Source organism: Oryctolagus cuniculus, chromosome 9, assembly GCF_051225735.1.
Source record: "Oryctolagus cuniculus isolate XC-2025 breed Fujian yellow rabbit chromosome 9, ASM5122573v1, whole genome shotgun sequence".
NCBI classification, from domain to species: Eukaryota; Metazoa; Chordata; class Mammalia; order Lagomorpha; family Leporidae; genus Oryctolagus; species Oryctolagus cuniculus.
Window position 1 is genome coordinate 62472409 of NC_142875.1, and position 23169 is coordinate 62495577.

Genomic DNA, 23169 nt, shown 5'->3' on the forward strand with positions numbered 1-23169 from the left:
TAGCCTAGTGAGCCGCGGCAACTTGAGACTGTGGCTGGGACAAACGCTGTGCCCTTGGCTGTGCTCTGTGTAGGGACCTCGAACTCACTTCTGTTTATCTTCCCAGTGGGAATTTACCAAGATCTTCAGTGACCGCTCTGGAGGTCTGAGGATGGAGCCCCGTTAGCCACCTTTACCTGCTTTGTCCCTGTCTGGGGGAGGGGAGATGCTCACGCCAACCTGCATTCTCAAATAAGCTTTTCACAATAATTTGGCATCTGTTAAAAGTCACTGGAAGATTTTGGATAACTGCTGTTCTTTACACAAGGGCAAATGTATGGGCAAAGACAAGGATCTGCCAGGAATGAAGTCCCTGTGAGGGAGAAGGGCTGCTGAACCCCACACATCTTTCTATCCCTAAGCCAAGCCCCCCCCCCCACCCAGAGGGGGAGCCCGCTTGCAACCAACTCACTACAAGGCAGCACCTTACCTTGGAGTCCAGCTGCTGCATGTAGGACCAAAGATACTCTATGTTGGCTCCGAAAGGGTGGACGTGCAGAAACGTTGAGATGATGCCTGCGTGGAGAAGCCAAACATCAACAAATTATTTCCAGGCAAACAGGCAGGTCCGTGGAGGAATGTCATCTAACCGCGAGGCCGCCGCCATTGCGGGCCAGCCATTTCTCATGGTGCCCAAGCGGCGTTCTCCAACAGCCCTTGCTGCTCAGCGGGAGAGTCCCGGGAACGTGGCAAAGAGCGCGCTTTGTCTCCTGGAAAGCTAAAAGTTAGCAAAGCCAGGCCCTGAGGTGACGCGGAGATGGCTAGAGGTATGACTAAACAAAGACTCCTGGAAGCATTTCAACTACCAATTTTATGCTTGATTTACCAATGTAAAATTGTAGTTATTGGAAGGATAAAATTATCTCCTTTCTTTCCCTCAGTGGACTCTGCGGTGTGAAAATGGCTCACCCAGCTGCGTCGGAAACCACACTGCCTCGCATTTTCCTGATAACCACAGTTGCTAGTTAACGAAAACTATTTAATCCAGATTTCCCTTAACTGCCATTGAAAAAAAACACACATTTTTCCCGAAACACTTGTCTCCGCCCCTGCCTGTGACAGTTGTGTCGAGAGAGCCTGCTCGCTCTCCTCTTCGCTCTGCTGTAATTTACAAGATCATTTTTAAAGGTCTGGGGATGGATGACTTGGCTGGAGTTTGAGGATAAATCAGAAGGCTTTTCCATAGTGAAAATCAACTGTCAACATCGCGCTGACAAATGAAAAGCTGGTGTCAGGGCCAGAGTGAAAAACATTACCTTCTTATCCTCCTTCTCTGAAAGCCAGGGCCAAAATAGTGAAAACGGACCGAATGCTTCTTACTAAGAAGTTGTGTTCAGATGGACATTTTTTTTTAGTTCTCTTTCAAAGAGGTTTCGAGAAGAATTTAATTCCACAGTTTGTTTATTCCAAGTGCTGATGCTTGGGGGCCACAGGTCAAGGTAAAGACCCCAAGCCCCAGCCCCACTCCCTTGCCTGAAATGCCACTGTGTGCAGAGTACTAGGTGAACACATTGTTCATGCACTAGGTCTTCCTGTGTTTGCAGGCGACCTTGGCTTGATCTGGGATAGGGTCTCAGGGTCCCCTGCCCTCCCATGTGCGCCTGGGATGCTGCAAGATGAGTCGGTTTAAAAAAAAAAAATATCCCAGTTTATTGTTAGGCCAAGGGCAGAGAACGAAAGGGTCAAGGTCAGCACTTGCTAGCCCCTGTCCTCAGACTGTGTTTAGGTTTTCACAGTTTACAGGGAGCTGATGAAAGTAGCAACAAGGCACTACATCTCCCTCCAGAGTTAAAAATTTCAGTTTCCAGAGACTGACCCATTCTTCCCGAGATACAAAGAATGACCATTTTTATTCTGAAAGTATAGCCTCCTCTGTTTTTGGCTAAAGTCTCTTTTATGAACTAATGGTAATGGTAGAGGCAACGATGGAAGTATTAATATCTTTAAGTGGCAGGATAGTAGCTTTTAAGATACTTAAGTGTTACTTGCCCCCCCCCCCCAACCCTTTGTTTATTTATTTATTTTTTCAAACTAGTCGCTGCTTCCCATGTCTGAAATTCTCAACTGCGGTGAGGCAGCCTTTTGTAAGTAATTCTGCTGCAGATACGTGTTAAAATTCAGACGCTTTGAACAAGTTCCTTAACAAATTTAGAACAGACGTTAAACCATTGCTTTTATTTGTATTACTTAAGTGGGAGACAGGGGGCAGGATTACAGCTCACAATTGCCTCTGTCAGGATGGTGCGTGGGGCTTTGGCTGGCCATCCCAGGCTGAGGACAAGAGGGACAGTGCCCACCACTTCCTGTGGAGAGATCCCAGCAACTGGCAGGCAGGACAGGGCAGGCAGAAGGAAACAGTCAACTCACACTTTGTGAGCAGGTGCAGGTACTCCCAGACAGAGGCGCTGCGAGTGCTGGGAGCAGCACTGCTTCTGCTGGTTGACATGTGCTCAGGCAGAAGGAGGCTGGCTGGGCTGGTCTTGTGCTCACCTGGGGAGGGGTTGCAGCACCGCAGCTTTTGGGGTGACACCAGTCTGTCTCCTGAGAGACAAGGGTGTACCTCTAAAGGCAGATGTGTTTGAGAAGTCTTATGAACAAACTACCCCAGGAGCCCCAGTAAATACCAGAAAATGACATTTCCTTTTCCACCATCCCCACTGGATGGAGATGCCTCAACACCTCCTGGATAACCAGTCTCTCCCATGAATGCCTAAAGGAGAGTGATGTGAATTTAAATATCTTCAACAACATGAACAGCACAAGTCCTAGGGGAGGAGGGACAGGGTGGTGGGACAGGTTGATAATGCTTGGCCAGCTAACAGGGGAAATTCAGGGCCAATTGAAATGGGAGCACATGGAGTGCTTCCATGGCCTTCGCAAGGCTGGCAGAGCTCTGTGTCCACGGACCTGTTCCCCTGTTGCCTACTGTCCCTCAAACCAGTCCTCACTCCAAGAAACTCTGCATTTCGATGGCCCTTATGTGTCCTGGGTCAGTCCCAGAAACATACTGTAGATAATAGATATACGTCAAATGAATTGATTGGCTAGCACTTAGAATAGCCAGTGTATGTGTTTAAAATTCCTGTTAGTCTATTCCTGACAAATGGGGATACATAAGAACCTGAACATTTCTACAAGCCGTAACAGATGATGTGGTAACTCTTTCAGAACCTGGAATGTTGAGGTCTTAGTCACCAAGGACCCTTGCCCTTAGCCTATTCTCTTATTGATGCAGAAGAATAGAGTAACTAAGGTGTTTGAGGCATGAAACATTTTTATTGAAACCACCTGCTTATCAAACTAAGAGGGAAAATACATGATTTCTCCATAACCTTCTAAATTCACGTTCTAAGTCCTGACACAGAGTACTTTTTTCTTAGGAAGGCATTCAGAACCATCTTGGTGGCAGCTGATATTCACAAGACGTTGGCTTTTGTGATGAGTTCAGCAACTGCTCCTTGTGGGACCAAGGCAGGCAATCAGATACAGGTTCCCTGTATGTTCCTGTGGGTGGCAGCCCAGCTCTGCACCATTGGAAGAGACACAGCAGAAAGGGAAGCATTGCAGAGTCCCTGTCCTCCGTCAACCCTCCTTGTCCTGACTCCCCAGCCTGTGCCTCCCCATCTCAGTAGCATCCCAGAAGCATCGGCTGAGCCATCTGAGACAACGTAGTTTCCCTGCCCTATTTTATTTTTTTGTATCAGATTCACTTCTGGGTAGATTCCCAAATAACTAACCAAAGTCTCTTTGCAGCTCCTTCAAAGGAACTGGGGTGTTCCCTGGGAGCGGGTAAAGGACAGCTGCAAATGCAAGCTCATAGAAAGTCCTACACACCCAGGAAATGGAGACTCTTTTGTGGTTCTCTAGAAGGGACCTAAAGGCACGATAAAAGGAAAACGAGGAACTGTGAGGGTGGAGAGCTGGAGGGTGTGCAAAGGCACAGACTCAACAACAACCGGTCTTGGCCGTTTCTGTGAAGAAGGGAAGGTCTCCATATTTAAGAATGGGTTTTCCAACAATGGAAACCACAGTATCAGTAGCTAATGCAAGGAAATGAAAAGGAGCTGAGGAGACTGTCAGTACAATTGGGACTACTGCGCATCTCAGAACCTAAAGGTTATTAGGAAGCCCACCGACACACGCTTTATGTCAAATCATTCTGAGCGTTTCCCGTCCAAAGCATCTAGTGATTCTATTCTTGTGGCAAAGACTAGGAAAGAGACATCTAAACTAAACAATTGGCACAAAATGTTCACTGCTTCATCCATTGAAGTCCCAAGGCAGGGACTAGGACTGCAGGGAAGTGGTAAGGCTGAGTCCACTGGTTCTGGTTGGAGCCACTGGGCAGGTCCATTTTCTCAGGTTCTGGGAGCACAAAGGGCAGGGGACACATGGAAGCAAAGGCTCTGTTTTGCACTTGAGTCCGAGCTTTCCACTGACATCTAAATGGAGATTATGAATGGCAGTTGGAGATGGTATAAAGGTGTGCATCGTGGGCAACACAAAAGGGATTTGAATATAGCATATTCATTGAGATCACCCAGGTAGGTAAGAGGTCTCAAGACTGAGCTCCAAAGCCCTAAATACACCAGAGGTTGAGCCGAGGAACAGCCATCAAGGGGGTCTGAGAGACAGAGGCAACAAGGAAGAGTGGCATTGTGATGGTCAAGAAAGGAGGAGCGAGTGCTCATACTCCCAGATGTGAGCTGTCAGACAGAGTGGAGAAACTGGCACAATGAAGTTCTCTGGTCCTAAGGACAAAAGGAGTTTTGGTGTGAGGATGCAAGCCAGACCGTGGTGGGTCGCAGAGAGAAGGGAAGAGTAGAAGGGGCGACCATGAGTGAGGACTGTGCTTGGGGAAAGTTATGTTTTGCATGGGAAGCAGAGAAATGGGATGTTGGTTCAGAGAGGTCAAGGGGTCAAGAAAGGCTTTTCCTTCTCTTTGGTTTTAAGGGCACAAGTTCATGGTTACATGTGGATGTAGATATTCCTCTACTTACATAAAAGAGCACTCTCTATGAGGTGATGTGGCTTTCATGATAGTCTTTATAGATTACAGAATATTAAGTTGAAAATGATCATTTAATCAAGTCTCCACACTTTGCACAGTATGAGGACTTCGGGCCAGAGTGGATAAGTGATTACAGGGTAGACCAAACCTGTAAATACTCAGAATCTCCCCTTTACCTTAGATTGCCTAGAGATCATAAGGTATTGTGGTTTGTCACAGGGCCAATCCATTCTTCTTCCATGTTGAATCCTAGAAACTCCTATTGCAAAAATTACATTGATTACCTGATGAGAATAAATTATCAATTTGTACATCAGTCAGGACAGCATGTTGTCCTCTTTCAATGCAATGAGAGATGGAATCCCACTGGAATACTCTCTCCTGCCTCTGGCTGTTTAGAGTTTTCATTCCAAACTCTGTGTCACATCGGCAGATTCTGGCTGAGATCGACTTCCTCTGTATCCACACTGGTTGGTGGTCTCTCCTGGGAAACTTCAGAGGAGCCTGAGACCCCTCAGCTTACTGGGACCAAGGGGCAACCAGAGATCACCCAAGACCTCAGCCCTGCAGAGAAACAGCCATGTCTCTGGACACAGTTGCATCTTGCTAGGGGCCATCAGAGGCCTGATCAGGAACTGGCTTCTCTGGGTTTGAGGGCTTCAAAGACAGCTAAGTGAAGGCTCCATGGACATTAACTAGAGAGCCAGCAGAGCTGTGCGAAGTCTGGGTGTCTCCGTAAGCCTCCAGGGGCTAGCAGCCTGTGGGCAGCTGCAGGGTGGAGGTGCACTGACAGGAAATGGAGAGATGGAAGGGTGGGAGTGGCTGGGATCAGGACGACCCAACACTTGGGGCTTGGGCTGATGCTTTCCATGCCTTGGGATTCTAAAAAAAAAGATTTCATTTTCCAAAAAGCATTTTGTTCCACTTATTTTGTAAGTATAACAGTTGATCATATATGGTTGACTAGTTTTTTTAATAATCCTAATTTTTTCTTTTTAAAAATATTTATTCTATTTATTTGAAAGGTAGAGTTATGGGGTAGGAAGAGAAAATGGGAGAGGGAGAAGGAGAGGGGGAGAGGGAGAGAGGGAGAGGGAGAGGGAGAGAGGGAGAGGGGGAGAGGGAGAGGGAGAGGGAGAGAGGGAGAGGGAGGGGGGAGAGAGGGTGAGGGGGAGGGAGGGAGGGAGGGAGAGGGAGAGGGAGAGAGAGGAGAGAGAGAGGTCTTCCATCTGCTGGTTGACTCCCCAAATGGCCATAATGGCAACAACTGGGCTGGGCTATGCTGAAGCAAGAAGCCTGGAACTCCATCTGGGTCTCCCAGGTAGGTAGTAGGAGCCTAAGTACTTGGGCCATCCTTTGCTGCTTTCCCAGGTGGATTAGCAGGGAGCTGGATTGCAAGCAGAGCAGCAGGGACTTGAACCAGCATTCAATATGGGTGTTACAATTAGTGTCACAGGCAGCAGCTCAACCTGACTGTGCCATTGTACCAGTCCTTGATTTTTTTCAATCAAACCTCTCAGACTACAGGCCTTTCAGAAAATTTTTCTTTGTGGATCTCTCTTGACAACTTCCTTATCTATCTATCAAAACCCTAAACATTCTTTAAGGAGTAGCTCAAGTGTCCTTTCTTCTGACAAGGCATCTTTAGTGTAAGTCATCCCTTCTTTCTGATTTTAGTACAAACCACATTTTGTCATAATTAACTGCTTTTCCTCATGGTATCTGGGAACTGCTTGGGCGAGGAGATCATTGTGTCAGCATCAGCTAACACGGGTGGTGGCAAATGGCAGACAAGTATTACTCACAACACGATTCCAGAAGAACCTGCTTCACTATCACCTCTGTTGTTAAGTTCTGTGATTAACAGAACTGGTGTGAGGGAGGCCAGAGATGCTGCCTTTGAAACGGGCTGCTCCAGTGACTGTTCTCCACATGAAGGCTGATCATTCTTATGATAAGATCTTGACAAATAGTTGTTGATTTATTGCTATGGACATCTGTGTCTTGAGAACATGATTTAGGTCAAAGACTCTTTCTTTATGGTTACTTGTGTTCAGAGAGGAACACAGTTTCCAGGTGTAGCCTAAATATAGCTTCAACTCTATGCACTGAAACATGGAACCAGTCACTGCTCAACTTCCTTACAATGTTATTTCTTCGCATTCCATTCATCTGCTTGCTAATACGTATGCATTATAGAAACATTCCAAAACCGACCGGGTGGATGCACATGTGTGAGATGTAACAGTGATGGAAGTGGTGGTGTGAGAAGCCATGAAGGGAAGAAGTGTCTTGGTGACCCAGCGTTATGTATGTTTTGAACTGCAGAGGAATTACGTTGATACAAGAGTATTTCAAGAATGTCATGGAAAGTGCAACTAAATGTTTTATGTGGGTGCAAGAACATTTAGTGTAGCAGTTGTTAAGAGGATTTAATTATATCTGGGTGGGTTTATAGTGATGACTAGCATCGACAGGGTGCCAATCAGAGCTGCTGGGATTGGAAATCTATTGTGTTTGCGGTAAAAAGCAAGAGGAGACAGAGTAAATATGGACTCAGAGTTACAATGTTAACATACCTGCAGAACTATTAGCTTATCAAACAAAAAATTCCGACCTATTCTCTTTTGTAATGATATCTAGTGGTTTCCTGATAAGCACAACTCCAAAGTTTGGTACCAAATCAAAAAGACATTTATTCTTTTTCAAACAACTTCAACACATGCCAAATTCAACAGGTGAGCCATATATGAAATGAACTAGGATTTCTGGCAAAGACACTGGGCAAAGTCAAGCTGAACTAATGTGCAGTTACTAAAGAGTTATGAAACATAAAATGCTACCCTGAAATGTCCCCATAAGACTTTAATTCTTTAAGGTACAATTACATGTCCACGTGTCTTCCCAAAGATTGATTACAAAATAAGTACTCCATAATCCAGGGCCTTTCTTCTTCACTTGAGTTGGACATTAGCACCTGACCTCCATTAGTTGTCAACAGGAAAGTTTGGCAGAATGGGTTGAATTCTCAAAAGATTCAGCTCCAAATAATGTTATCAATGAAATCCCATTGATCTTCTCTAATCAATACCAACTTACAGGCCTCTGAATAAAGGCTCCAGTTTTATAAACTGGTCATGAGGATGTCTGGGTGGAGTACACATTTTTGCCCAAATAAAACAGTGTCACAATTAATCACAACGAATAGGGCTGCTCCTTGTTTAGGCAGTTCTAGCCTCAGTTTTATATTCGCTGTGGATGGACTGTAGTTGGATAGCTTCTTTCTCACTCCTTTTCTCTTCTAGGCGGTCAAGATTTGTGCCAATGTTCATTTTCTATAAAAAAGTTACGTGACCCAAGAGAGTCTTTGGTCATCTGAAAATATTGGCATCGAGGATATACTGTGGATGGTATAGCAATAAAGACTTGCAATAAAGACTTGGCCAGTTAATATTTCCAAATTGAGGAAGATTCTCTGCTATGTTCCTGGCTTCAACTGGCTGAGAACATGCCCTCTGCACCCTCTCTTCCTACCTGACTATTCCAGTGGAAGACTCCAGAGAAACTGCAAAGAGCCTCCCTGATGCCTCCAGTCATGCCAGGGGACTCCCAAAATCACTCAGTCTACAATATTTCTTCAGAAAAGAGGAGCCCCAGCACTGGCTACTCCCTTTTCTCTTGTCCTGATTCAGGAAAGTTCTCTCTCTAATACGCGGTGCATCTAGATCCCAGAAGCTGCAGGGGAGCTCATTATGGCCCTAGCAGTCCAGTATCTACAAAGGATGAGTGACCAAACCCAATTAGCACAGAGTCTCATTGAATGACAAGGAGCAACTTCAAACTTTGGCAGGATTCACTTGCCAATCTGAGAAACTCTTGCCCATTGCATTATTTTGGAGGATTAGTCTCTCGTTGATTACAAGAGAGTTTAAGGATATAGATAATCTGAGGGTAAGTTTGGGCAAGAAGTCATATGTGCTATCCGACTATCATTAAATAGAGTGAAATAGTAACAAAAGTGTGACTATGGAGAACTGAAGGGAAAACTGAAACTTAGGTTTATTTTCATCGAGCAGTTGTCTCTGGCCTCCTTCCTACCTAAACATTCTCAGGCACTGATTCAAAGCGAATGTCACTCTGCAGTTCTCTTTTGCTCAGCCACAACCTTCAGATGCTAAATAAGTACCCTAGGGAAAGTCCTGGAAAATTTAGAGTTGATTGTATGTGTTTCTTTTTATTGAAGATCTTGACTTACTGATAATTTTCTTTTAATGCACTTGAATTAGTGGATTTTCTAATTTTTGTTTCATACTAAAGATATCAGCAGGGGCTGGCACTGTGGCACAGTGTACTAAACCACTGCCTACAACACGTGTGGCATCCCATATGAGCACCAGTGAGAGTCCCGGCTGTTCTACTTCCAATCCAGCTCCTTGCAGAAGGTGGCTCAAATACTTGGGTCCCTGCCACACATGTGGCAGCCATGGAGTTTCAGACTTTTGGCTTTGGCCTGGCTGTGACTCAGCCATTTGAGGAATGAACCAGCTGACAGAAGATTGATCTTTCTCTAACTCTACCTTTTAAATAAAATTAAAAAAAAATTTTTAAAAAGAGACACCAGCAGAGGTAACATAAATGTAACCTAACCTTCCTATGTACTGTTACTGTACAGTGTGTAGATCTTATAATTTTAAAATTTTTTAGGCAGCAGAGTCACGGCATGCATACACATGTGTCTGTGTAAATGTATATGTATATAACCTAGTCACTATTTAGAAGGTACTGTAAACGAATGGTGTTCTACCCTTGAACACAATATGAGGCGGAGGGAGGAAATAAAATGAAAACAAGCACTTATTTCCATTTTTTAAACCTTCAAGTAGTCAGAATACTCATGTGCAAACAAAAAGGCAAATTTTACTGAAGCTCATTATCTGCTTTGTTCATACCCTAAAAGCATTATGGGAGAAGTCGCACCTTTGTCACACTGAGTGAAAGAAAAACAGCTGTGAGAGTCGGCGGACACATTGTCCGACGGAAGGAAATCCAGTTACCGACTGCATCTGGGTTCATTCTGGGCTCCTGGAACGGATGGCGCGTCGGCATGTCTTCTGAGACTCGTGCCTGGCATGTTATTACAGCTGTGTATCATCAGAGAGAAAATAATTGGTTTTCCTTGGTGTATCTCTAAGTTGATGTCATATTCAATAACCCTGTAGTTGAAAAATCTATATATGATGGATGAAGTTTGGACTATCTTTTGAATTTAATTCCTCCGGTGCCAGTTTCTACAGGCCACGGTGCACCTGTCACTTTAAGGTGAGCACATGCAGCGTTCAGAAAATGCAACCAGAGTGCTGCTTTTGCCAGATAATGAACTGCGGAACAATTTGTCTCGCGTGTGCAACGGCCTCACTCTTCACCCTTCACTACGCCGTGGAGGGGCCAGGGTAAACTTGGAACCCCACGCTGGGGTCAGCGCCGAGGCGCTGCCTGCGTCAATGCTGTGTCTCAGAGTGAGGACGGCGACTTTTCTTTCTCTGGATTTGAGGGTTTCAGAGACAGCCTTCAACACGCAGCCTTCTAAGGTAGGTTCCAGGCACACTGCCAACACATCTTCACCAAGAACTCTTCCTGATGAGAGTGAGGTATGACTTCTGCGCACACCGACGATGACCCAAAGCAGAAGAACCTTCAGAGCTTTGTCTCTGCTACAGTTAAAGGAAAAGCTGGCTAGACGCCTTTGTGGGGTAACCGGATGTTTCCAGGTTAACAGAAACTTCTTTCCCCTCCCTCTTTCCCCTCCCTAGGAGCCAGCTGTTTTGTTCATCTTCCATCAATGCATCCACACTGGGACACGAAAGTCTAGGTCAGACCATCCGGGGTTAGAAGTCTGGATGCCCTGATTTCTTCTTCTTCTTCCTTTTTTTTTTTTTTAAAGATTTATTTATTTATTTTTTTGACATGCAGAGCTGGACAGTAAGAGGTAGAGAGACAGAGAGAAAGGCCTTCCTTCCATTGGTTCACCCCCAAAATGGCCGCTATGGCCGGAGTTACACTGATCTGAAGCCAGGAGCAAGGTGCTTCCTCCTGGTCTCCCATGCGGGTGCAGGGCCCAAGCACTTGGGCCATCCTCCACTGCACTCCCGGGCCACAGCAGAGAGCTGGACTGGAAGAGGAGCAACTGGGACTAGAAACCAGCACTCATATGGGATTCCAGTGCTGCAGGCGGAGGATTAGCCAAGTGAGCCATGGCACTGGCCCCTGGATGCCTGATTTCATCAGCATTACAGGGCTGGCCTTGGGGCTGACCTTAGGATGTGGACTCTGCTAAGGGGCTTAGAGCTGGGTCTCGGGGCTCAAAGCTGCACCTGGGCTGGGCGATTTGGCTTGGTATGGAACTTTTTGACTACAACACACCTGGCCTCCAGCTAGAAGTGACAAGTCCAAACTTTCAAAGCCAGATTTGTGATCTATGAGATGCAAATCAATTTGTGTTCTGGAACGCAGTCTTATGTCTGACAACCAATGACAACCAACTGATGATATGGATGACATGGTTACAGAAAAGCAAAATTCCCGTTAGTTCGTATTCCACCAATCTGAAATCTAAGTAACATAATCTCGATGAATTCAACCTCACTTCTGACCAGAAGGCAAAGGTGTTCAAACTGTTAACAGGCTGGAGGTGAATCCCACCCCGCCCCAACCCTCACACACGCTCCAACCCTTCCTCCCCCTCTCTTTTGGATTCCCACTCTTAATTTATTTGTTGAACTCTTACAGTAGGGTTAACGATACGATCATTAAGTATACTGAGCGAATTATTTGAGAGAACAGATGAAGAAAACAGAATTTCCTTACCTATTAGCAGGGCTTCTTTTTCTGATTTCAAGCCTTGGCTTCTTTTCTCAATATTGTTCTCTCGGTCTTGATTGACCAATGCTACTGTCAACACGTTAATTTCCTGTAAAGTTAAAAGACAAAAACCATACACGTGTTTATGCAGATTCTGTGCACTTCAGTAAAAACTGCCAGCTCCCTTCAAATCTATAAAGGGACCATTTCCCTTTATAACTGAACATCAAATCTGATATATAGTTGGTATACCTGTTCAACAGTAGAAAAACAATTCTAAAACCTAGACTTCTAGCTTCTGCTCCCAGCAAACCTAGTTCCTTTCTGCACAAGTGGAAAACGTCGTACAAGTCACCTTAGTTTGGCTATGTTTTGGTTAAACACTGCTCACTAAAACTCTATTTGGCTGTAGCTATTTTAGCAAGTTTTATTTCAAATATAAAATTTTTTCTCAGAAAGCAGACTGACTTAAAATACTATGCTAGTAATTTGTGTGAGTGCGTGGACCCACTGGGAAAGAAGCTGAGAAAAAAGTATTAGGGATGGGGGCGGGGTCGGTACTGTGGCACAGCCAGTAAAGTCCCATTCTGCAGCACCAGCATCCCATATAGGCGCTGGTTCAAGTCCCGGCTGCTCCACTTCCGATCCAGCTCTCTGCTACGGCCTGGGAAAGCAGCAGAAGATGGCCCAAGTCCTTGCACCCCTGCACCCACATGGAAGACCTGGAAGAAGCTCCTGGCTTCAGATCAGCGCAGCTCCAGTTGTTGCAGCCATTTGGGGAGTGAACTAGCAGACGGATCTCTCTCTCTTTCTCTCTGCCTCTCCCTTTCTCTGTGTGTAACTGTGACTTTCAAGTAAAATACATAAATCTTAAAAAAAAGCATTAGGGATGTTCAAGTTGAGTGGATCTGGAACCTCACATACAACTGAAATAGGCAAACAAAGCAAAGGTTGGGAAATTCTTTTCTTTGGAAACTAAAAATGAAGTATTGTACAACAAGGCAATAACACCTAAAACACTGAAGGTGGAGTACTTTTAGTTGTATGAACTTTTTAATTTGAAAATTAAGATTTCATTCATATCCTCCCAGACTTACTATAAGGACTCAAAATGGAGAGTGAGTGAACAGCAAGTCAAATGATCTGGATATCCAATCCCCACACAAGGGATGCCACAGGTGGGATCCCCACACAAGGGAGAGCTGACTTATGAGGAAGTTGAGTCTCACGGGCAGGACAATGATTTCAAAGGACCAGCATACTGAACTGTGAGTTAGGGGTGCTGCTTCATTACTCGGTGGGGAATCTCTAGGAATGATGGCTGGGTAGGTTGGGATGGCCAAATGGACATAGGAGAACTTTGGTGGTCTGGACAGATGGTATCACAGGTATTATCACCCATAGGACTGGAAGCAGTTTCAGAATACATGTTTAACCAGTGAATACCACTGAACAAAACTGGCCAGATACAAGGCTATAGAAACTTTGGGGAGCATAAGCATGCAAACACACAAATCCCATTTGAAGGTACTGAAAAAAAAAAAAAAAACCTCAGCACATACCAATTAAAATATATCTATGAGTCTAGCTGAACTTTTAAAGCTGCTGTTTTATAGGTCAGAGGTTACTAGAAATTACTAGTTACTACGAAAGAAGACTCAATTGTGAAACTGTGGTTGGTCCTATCTGGTGAGCATTTTGGAGGCTCAACTCACCTGCTGAGGACTGAGTGAGCAAGATTGGGTGAGAGAAAAGGATGAGTAAAGTAAAAGAATTGAGGCAGCACAGCGATGCTGTGACAGCGCACAGGGCAGATCCTGCCTGACTAGGGGATATCAGCCGACGCCTGGGACTGACAGTAGGACGTCCCTTTGAGGACAGGGTCCAAATGGATTTAGAGAACGGGCTAAACATTGCAGCCTCAAGAGGCCACAGGAGATGAAAGGTGCTCTGATACTTCCAACAAGAAGGGATCCTGGGAGCCAGCCCCAGTGGAAACCCAGTGAAGAACTTTAAAATGGAACAGATCCAAAGGTATACGCAGATGGGATTAGGACACTTTATAGAGATACAAGGAGGGGGATCGAAATTCCTTCTGTGATGAAATAACATATGGAATTTTTTGATGAGCTTGTCTCAGAGCAGAGGAGAAGTGTGTGTACACTTCATCTCTCTGGGCTGGCAGGGTCAAGCAGCCTGCCGAGTCCCACCTGTGGCATGCCCTGAAGGCACACAGCCCCCGCAGGGACACAGCGCAGGCCTTCCATGTCTGAGCGGAGTGCAGGCGGAGGCTCTGCAACTGTCTCCCAAGAGAGGTTTAGGGGAAAAAGCATGGAAGAACATTAACTAGGATGATGATTGCATCACTAAAAAAATACCAGTAATGAACCTCTGAGCTAAGTGGAAATAATATCTCCAGGAGAGGGTGATCTGTTCACAGCCTGGATGATAATTGGAGTCAAATGAAATTACTCACAAGGGTTTAACAGACAACAGGCCTGCGTTAATTGCTAAGACTGAGTGGTGTCCTGGGGCTACCACATGGTTGGGGGTCCAGGTTTAGTGAGGGAAGCGGACTACAGAGAGCAGGCAGCATCGGGATTGGCAAGCGGGGAAGGGACTGAGATGACCCAAGAGTGCTGGTCGTTACCTGTCCCTGTGTCTAAAGCTGGAGTCGTGAAGAAGGGAGACTTTCAACCGGGTCCCACAAATACTACTGAACCAGCAGTGTCTTCAAGGACTCAGACACAGCCTCCCTAGTAACTCCTGCTACAGTAATGTTTTAGGGTTGGGCAAATGAAGACGGAACCATATGGAAGTCCTAGAACCAACCACCTTCTAAGGAAACAGACCTTGAGATTGGACACTGTGGCTTATGCTGTGTCACCCACAAACGAGGTGCTCTTGCAGTCTTCAGCAGGAACTGTGGGGTGGACACGCTGCTCGAGACAGCTCCCACACAGTCCAGAGGGCCGAGACTCAGGAGCCGTGCCAGGCCTTGGGTACTTCTGTACTCAGTGAGTCCTGTCAAGGCTGCAGATGAGGCCGTTTTCCTAACTCTTCCAGGAAGAGAACCATGAACTGAGAGCTATGCTGGGAAGTGGCACAGGAGCCAATGAGAGGATCACGTGGGCTCCAAGGAGCACTTGCATTGCATGATAAAGGGGACTCAAGGATCTCCAGGAGGGAAGGTATCATTCCCCTACAGCCAAAGGTGCGCCCAACACTAACCAGAGACTTACATCTACAATATCATCTAGTGAAGTGGGTCCCAGTGCAGACAAAAAGAGATATTTAAGAAGTGGAACTTAAAAAAAAAAACCACAAATCTGCTGATGCGGTGAATGAGATAAACATTGGGAATGAGTAGGTACCTTGGTGAATTCGGAGACAAAGAAGGAAGCAAGCTTGGGAGACAATGATGTGTTCAGTTTTAGAAATGCTGAACCCGAGGTTTCCATGGCATCTTGTCATGGTACAGGGAGGGAGGTGGGAAGTAGAGGTTTGGGAGCTTAGAAGCCAGGCCTTGCCCTGACAGCTCTTTTTCTAGGGGTGTGTCTTGGGTCTGTGTGTGCAGCAAGCAACTTTGACGTTTGCTTGTGGGCCAAAGAGCAGGCTTGCTTATGTTTGATATAAAAAGGGTAGATTCCCCAAGCTCAGTGCTCCTCTCCTGGAACACAACTCCCTGCCATGTACAGGCTCGGATTGTAAGATCTACGAGCACAAATCCGGTGAAGCCAGGAAGGGTGGCAGCATGTGACAAAAATTCAAGGGGACACTGGCCAGAACCCTTCTAGGAATAACTTTTTATTCGAGGGACTTCTTGACCTTGATGGCAAACACACAGCGGGAGCAGCTCTTTAAACCTTAATTTTTCTGTCATGTAAAACACAGATACTACCATGTGCCTACCCACTGGGGTTGCTGTGAGGACCAAATCTGACAACTGGAAACTCTAGGCATATGTTGGGGTACCATGAGTATTCACTTCTATTAATTACAGAACTGGCTAGATTCAGAGCAGGCGCTGGATACACACTTGGGGTCTGTCTACAGTCATATAAAGATACTTATGCAAAACTGATCATGTGGTTGTAGCCAAATTATGAGTATTTTCCATTTTCCTGGTTTTCTATGCCAATGTTCTTGTACTGCTTTCCTTATAATTAAGAAAAGAAATAAAACTAATGACATGCAGGTGTCATTTTGAAGGAATGTACGGAAGCAGAGCCAGACCATGAACACGTCACTAAGGAATATACTAAGTAACACCCTCTGCCTTATCACGCTTCCCCTAAATAGGAGACTGGCACAGTGTCACTCCCCATTGGCCCTTCAAGGTCTGGTGGGCTGCAGGGGGCTGACAAGATCTACACGGCAAACATTTGCCAGGTCACCTCCCACTTCTGCAACACCACACACGACATGGCTAGCATTCCTTCTCGGCCTTCTTTGTCCCCTGGTCTGGTCTTGCTGTTTGCCCACAGTCCCTATTCTTAAACATCACACTTCACAGAATTGGGGGTGCTGTAGATCAGAGTTAAGATGCTGATCAGCTACTCCCTCAGCTCTTGCTCACATGTTTGAAAAGTACTAAAAGCAGTGCATCCAGCAACATGCCAGTCTCCAATAACCTTCAAGCGATTCTTCATGGAGTCTGAACTGTGGTTGCAGGAGCGGGGAGAACACAGGTAACTCTCACACTTTCCTTTATGAGCCATTGACTTTCATGTGCAGACACCCAGACACTGAAAAAGGAAGGGATGGCCCACAAACATTGGTCTGGAATACTGAAAAGATGAAGGATTTTCACAGAGAAAATAGGTTCCAATTGCCACTGACTTGCTATCCTTTTTAATTTTGTTTCCTTTGTAAAAAAGAGGGATTTTTTTTTGATTTTTTTATTTTTGGAAGCAGATGATCCCTACAGCATCTTCCTGCTCCAAAATTCCATGTCTGCTCCATGAAGAAGTGGTACGCAGGCTCTCCTGGTTTGGAAGATGTGGGCAAAGAAGGCCACGGTCAAAAGAGCACTACACAGGGGCCAGCGCTGTGGTGTAGTAGGCTAAGTCTCTGCCTGCAGTTCCGGCATCCCATATGGGTGCCTATTCATGTCCCAGCTGCTCCTCTTCTGATCCAACTCTCTGCTGTGGCCTGGGAAAACCATTGGAGGATGGTCCAAGTCCTTGGGCCCCTGCATCCACATGGGAGAACTGGAAAAAGCTCATGGCTCCTGGCTTCGGATTAGCGCAGCTCTGGCCATTGTGGCCATTTGGAGAATGAGCCAGTGGATGGAAGCCCTCTTTCTCTCTCTGCCTCTCCTTCTCTCTCCGTGTAACTCTGACTTTGAAATAAATAAGTAAATCTTAAAAAAAAAAAAAGAAAAACACACAATTTAAACAAATGGAGTCCAGCTGACTGGTGGGTCAGGATGACACCGGAATCAAAGGTCACAGAGATTTAGACGCACTGGCTCTGAGAGTTTAGAACTATTGGCTCTGAGGCCTTTTGGAGAGGCGGCTGCAAGTAGGAAAGATGGGCTCAGGAGAGCGCCTGGGCTGCCCTCCCTACCGCATCTTGTGCATGGTCTCGCACACTTCCGTGCACACTTGTGTTGCTCAGCTGAGCCGCGAACAGGGCTCCTGGATCCTCCACGAGAGCCCCGGGCACTGGCGTGGCCACTTGTGCACACAGCAGCAGTTCCTCACTCCCCAGCACAGCACTCTCCGGCGGGTCGCTACACGCGGGTGCTCTGGCCTCATTTTAAAGTAGCATACTTTCTTTTCTCTCTTGGACTGAAGGAGGAAAAGAAGTTAAGTTTTAGCTTGTGTCTATTACTAACACTTCCCATGTTTTTAATTTAAATATGTTTTTGGAGCCCAAGATGTAAGCATATAACCTGTTTTATTTCATTTCCAAAATCTAAGACATCTCTCTAGCTCACTTTAATTCTTTAATAACTCTTTTGGTTTTCTCATTATAAATATAACATATACTTGTATATACTCATATAGAAAATTTGTAATTACTAGTACAAAGAAAATGAAAGTTAACTAAAGTTCTACTTCCTAGATAGAAATGCTAATAACAGATAGTTGCCTCTTATGTTTTATATATAGCCTCCCTCCTACATACAAAATAGATATTCTTTCAATATATCTGTATTACATCTGTGTTTATATGTATGTATATAGTGGCCTTTGTATATATTATTGTTCTGCAATTCTTGTTTGCAAAATAGGATTATCCTACACATAAACTCCAAACTACAATATTTCACAAAAAGAACAAAGGCACTGACAGGAAAGAGTAATTTGAATTTCTTAATTTCTTCCAATTAAATACCATGAGCATCGCTGCTGCCTGGGTCATAGCTTAATTATGACTATCACAGTTTGCACCACGCTTAAACTGTGGTCTCAAGCTGGCAATTAACTGACTTCCTTTCAGGCTAGCTTTGTGAGAACAAGTTTAAATAAAAATGATCTAAAAATGAGAAAAAAATTCCTTTGCACCTCAACAACAATCCATTATTTAAAGTGGAAGCTGTAGCATTTTATTTTCAGTTTTAGTATATGCTACTGTAGACATCACCAAATGAAAAAAACATACTTGATCTTGAAAATAGCTGTTTCTATTCAATATGTTAAAAAAAATAAAGTAACCTACACCACTGTATCTGTGCAAGTCCACATCCTTCAGAGCTTCCAAAAGTACTGACATGAAAAATCTTAACCAATAAAAATGGAGCAGCAAACATAAGAAACAAAAATGAAATGATTTTTTTAAATGTATGTGTGTGCATCCAGAATTAGTCGGCTTGATTTATCTGGTGTGATACTGACTCTGTTGCTGGTTAAAGATTAATTGTATTATGGTGCTCTTGGCATGTTATTTTCTCAGTTCATTTCTCAGTATGACATTTCTTATTTTTCTCTGCTACAAGCTACCCGCTATCATAATTTTCACCTGCTGAGTTTTACGCTACTAATGATAATATTAAAATTTAGAGGTTTTTTTTTTGACCTTTACATTGGTAAATTAGGTCACGGGAATAGCTGGGATGCAACCTGATAAATGGAGAAAGAGGCATTTGTTTATTACTAAGGTAGAATAGAATTCCATAAGGTTGGCTGGCTCATTCTGTGAGATCTTAGTAAACATTAAACAACCCCTCCCAACACACACAAGTGGAATTCTCTCTCCTCACTGCTTCCTCGAATATGCCACACATGAGAGATGGTCCAAGGACATGAGTGGTGCCACAGGGTGTGTGAGGGACATTGCATTTGAAGTCTTCCAAACAAAAAGCCAAGAATACAAACAATCGTGATGACAACTACTAATACTTATCCCCGGGTACCTGGTGGATGACAGGTGCTGGTTCTGTAATTATCCCTATTCTGCAGATGAGAAACTGAGGCACAAGAAAGGGTAAGTAGGTTTTCCAGGTTCATACATTTGGAAAGCAGTGGTGGCAGTCAGACTCCAGGGACGGCAGTCCCTGCTGCCTTCTGTCTGTGTCACTCCTCAGGGAGACACAGCTTCTGTACCTTCACCTTTCTGCAAGTCCTCTTCCTTACTGAGAAGCCTGTGGCCGGCCTTGGGTGAGCTCCCTTTGCAGTCGCACCGCTGTCTCCTGAGCAGGCAGTGCGCTCCCAGAAGACGTGCTCCCAACAGATGGCACTGTGGCTGCTACACGACACTGCCCAGCCTGTGGCTTTGGATGGACCTGACTGGGAGCAGCCAGTTGTGGCTCCACCAACCTTTTGCACATTCTCCAAAATGATGTCATTTCTCAGGAACCACAGTATGGCAGTTACTAACTGTGTATTTTCTTTCTGAAGGGTTGAACAGCAGCCAAGTTTAACATTTGGACTAAATCAAGTATCTGGACACATCCATTCAGCACAATTCGATTGGAATTTATTGGGCATCTGCCATTCTTTCATTGAACATCTACTCTACTGGAGTTAGACAATGAGAAGAGAGTAACAGTAGTTCCTGCTCTCCAAAGATGTGAGAGGTGTGAGGGCCGTCAGGCTTGTGATATACATTAAAACATGGTGTGACAGAAACTGTGACAAGAGAAGGCTATGGGTGCCACAGAAGTCCAGAGTGGCACCTAATGTGGCCTGGGCTGGACAGCAGCCAGTGATGTCGCTCGTGTGATCTGTGGGCTGGGAGTTTCTTAGAAATGCAAATTCTCAGGCCCCCCTGTTTAAGCCGCCCCAACTGGAACCTGCAGGGTGGGGTCCAGCAGCTGTGCTTTGGAAAGCTCTCTGTTTGAATGCATTACTTAGTGAAGTTTGAGGAGCACTGTGTTGGAGAATGGAAGAGCCACAGAAACACAGCAATTGGATGAGAAAACACAGATAAATTACAATCTGTCAAAGAAGGACGCTGGATGAGGTGACCCCCGCCACCTCAATTCTGACTTCCCCAGTCTATGAGACACGTTAGAAAGTTAAGTGGGATGAACCATGCTGATGGTTGAGAATATCTTCAGACAATATCCAGAAGAGTTTGCTCAACTCACCCAGCCAAGTCAAGTCAAGCCAAGCCAGGCCAAGCCAACAGCCTCAGAGAGCCATCTGTGGCCTATTGGAATTCATATATCAATGCAATCTGCAATTGATTAGTACAAAGAGTGCTTCCAAAAACTTCATGAAAAATGGAGATACAAGATAAATTTATTTTCGTGTAAAACATTTGCATAGTTTTTTCATAATCACTTTCCATGAACTTTTGGATATTACAAACATACCCACGAACATAGGCTCATTCCTGGGTTAGGTTCTGCACAGAACATATACAAATTCACTGCTCTAAGGAAACGCCACCGAGTTGGAAACAAGAGCCTCTCCTAACGGGTTGTTCAAGATGGTTGGGATGATGATAAATCCTGTGGGACTCCGGAGAAGATGATGATTGATTTGGGCTGATTTTAGGGTAAAGCCCCAAGAAATGAGAATTGAGCTGGACTTAAAAATAGGTAAATTTTGCATTATAGGCAACAAGGATGACATGATAGATGGAGGAAGCTGAGTTATCAATAAAGAATCTAATTATTTAGAATTTTTAATGAATGGTGTACCTCGCTGAATTCGACCTGTTAACTGAAGCCATTTTTCAGGCTACCAGGCCGGTAGCTGTTTTCAATATCAGAGCAATCATTATTCTTTCCTACTAAGGCGACTAATCTGAATACTGTCCTAGAAAACAGCAGGGGTGGCATACACGTGTATAGCTGTGAGGCTTGTATGTCACACACGTGTGCCTAGTGGAATGACATACATAGTGCAAGGGGACAGGGAGTGACACCTACATGGGTGTTGGGGCTTTGTGTATTTTGCGCCCGTAGATATCTATCAGAGTTCCAAGCCGTCTTTCTCAAAGTTGGCATGGAAAGGAATTGCCTGTGCAAATTAGATTCTGCAAGTCTCATAAACATAAGTAGCTCATCAGCATACACCAAACAATCTGGAAATTGTCCAGACAGGGAAAGCCACAGTGGAATCCCTTGGGGAAGCTGGCATAACAACAGAAATGATGTGACACTGAACAACATGGCCACAAATCTCCCTGACAAGGGCAAATTCAGGGGTGGGAAGACTGGGGCTTCAAGGACTTTCTTGAAAACAATTAAAAATTCAATCAACCAAAAACCTGGGGGAAAAAAATCTACTAAGTGTGCCAAGGCTGGTGAGTCTTTTCAGGGGAAACCTGTGGAATTTTGGGAGAGCTGCAGGCACACACCTGGAGAAGGACTGCCTGCCTGTCTCTCTGATGTTGCCTCGGAGAGAGGGTGACCCGCCATGACCTTGCTGACTCTGACCCCTGTGTGACTAAGAACTCTGTGCCCCCTCTTTCAGGGAAGTCTCACTGTCATCCCACAGGGACTGCAACTGTGGAAAAGAGAGAAGTTCAAAACCACGGGTGCCTCTTCCTTTGGGTAACATCTTTCCTTCCAAATTCAACTGCTGCTCGGCTTGCAAGAGGAATGCCTAGAGGGCAAGCACATTGAGGTGTGGCTTATTGAATTCCTGAAACTTTGTGACACTCTGGGTTTGATTTAGTGCCACCAGAATGAGGTCTGCAGCCCTCTTGGAGGTTTGATGAAAATGCCCAGCGGCTTTAAGCAAGGTGTCCGGGTATCTTGAGGAAGGTCAGGAGGGAGGGCAGGTGTCGCTGTTTGGTGCTGGCCGTGGTGCTAAGAGCCAGCCCAACCTTTTGGCCTCATCAAGGGAAGAGAGGGCATGGAGAGTGGGAAGAATGGTGGGGCTGGAAGGCTCGGGGCATGCTTCATTTGATTGTAGGCAGCTTAAACATCTTCATTTCCAAATCCAATCTGTCGTTTCGCACCAGAAAGCCCACTGGTACTTTGATTGGCATCTGAGCTTTATGCTTTGCATTCAAGAGCCTTATTTTTGGATCAGCTTTTCATGAGGTGTGGGTGTTCATGCCACCGTAAACACACCTTTGGTGAGAGCAGATCTGGTGACCAGGAGAGGCAGGGCTGGCAGGATGGGAAAAGCTGTTGCTCCAAGGGACCAGGGTCCCCTGAGAAGGGCTGGTGGGTGGCAGAGCACCATGGAACTTAGGGACCTCTTCTTGTCCTGGGTATTTCTGGCCCCCTCTTTTTCCTGTTTTTACTTGTATGTTTCTTCTTTGCCACCTTCAATCATATTGCCTGGAAGAGCTGCCAGGGTCCAGTGTGTTGCATGGCAATATGATGGATGAGCTCTGAGGATGAACAGTGAGCGTAGAAACAGAGAAATGGCCGCCCTTTGCAGCGTTACAGAGAGAGCTGTCCCCGGAGGGCTGGGCAGAGCTGAGAGGGGGTCCATGTGGATGGGCCAGCAGCGTCGAGGGTGGCGTGTCAGACCAGCGCCGGCCCCACCTGGTACACCTCACACCTCTCCTCTCTCTGGGCTCACGTGTGGTTAGCAAAAACTACGGGGTGTGGAAATCACTACAGAACAACTGATATGCTACATAACAAAAGCAAACATCTAGGAAGCCCTGAGTAACACACAAGAGTGAGGAGGAGAAAGCTCACCTGTTGGGGCTTTCTTGCCCCTTTCTGGGTACAGACCCCCCATCCTGGCACCAGCTCTGTGGATCCAGAAGTGCTCAAGTCAACTGGGGCTCCCTGCTCTCCCCTACTGGCTGCACGAGGCACCACAGCAATCTGTCTCTGAATCTCTGGGGCTCCTGGTACCTGTCATGAGTGCCATTAATTATTCCTCCTGATCGTT

General features: G+C 45.5%; 1 protein-coding gene across 4 annotated transcripts in view; it reads right to left on the reverse strand.

Moving 5' to 3' along the window:
• ENOX1 (ecto-NOX disulfide-thiol exchanger 1) overlaps positions 1-23169 on the reverse strand; it is a 409938-nt gene that overhangs the window by 9565 nt on the left and 377204 nt on the right. For all 4 annotated transcript variants that reach the window (XR_016212892.1, XM_089303638.1, XM_089303637.1 and 1 more), the window contains 2 exons: positions 11915-12017; positions 470-555 (listed from right to left, as the gene is read on the reverse strand). Coding sequence is in view for 3 of the 4 variants with exons in the window: in XM_089303638.1 (XP_089159764.1) it covers positions 470-555; positions 11915-12017 (189 nt within the window). In the remaining variant the exon portion in view is untranslated. The remainder of the gene's footprint in view (positions 1-469; positions 556-11914; positions 12018-23169) is intronic.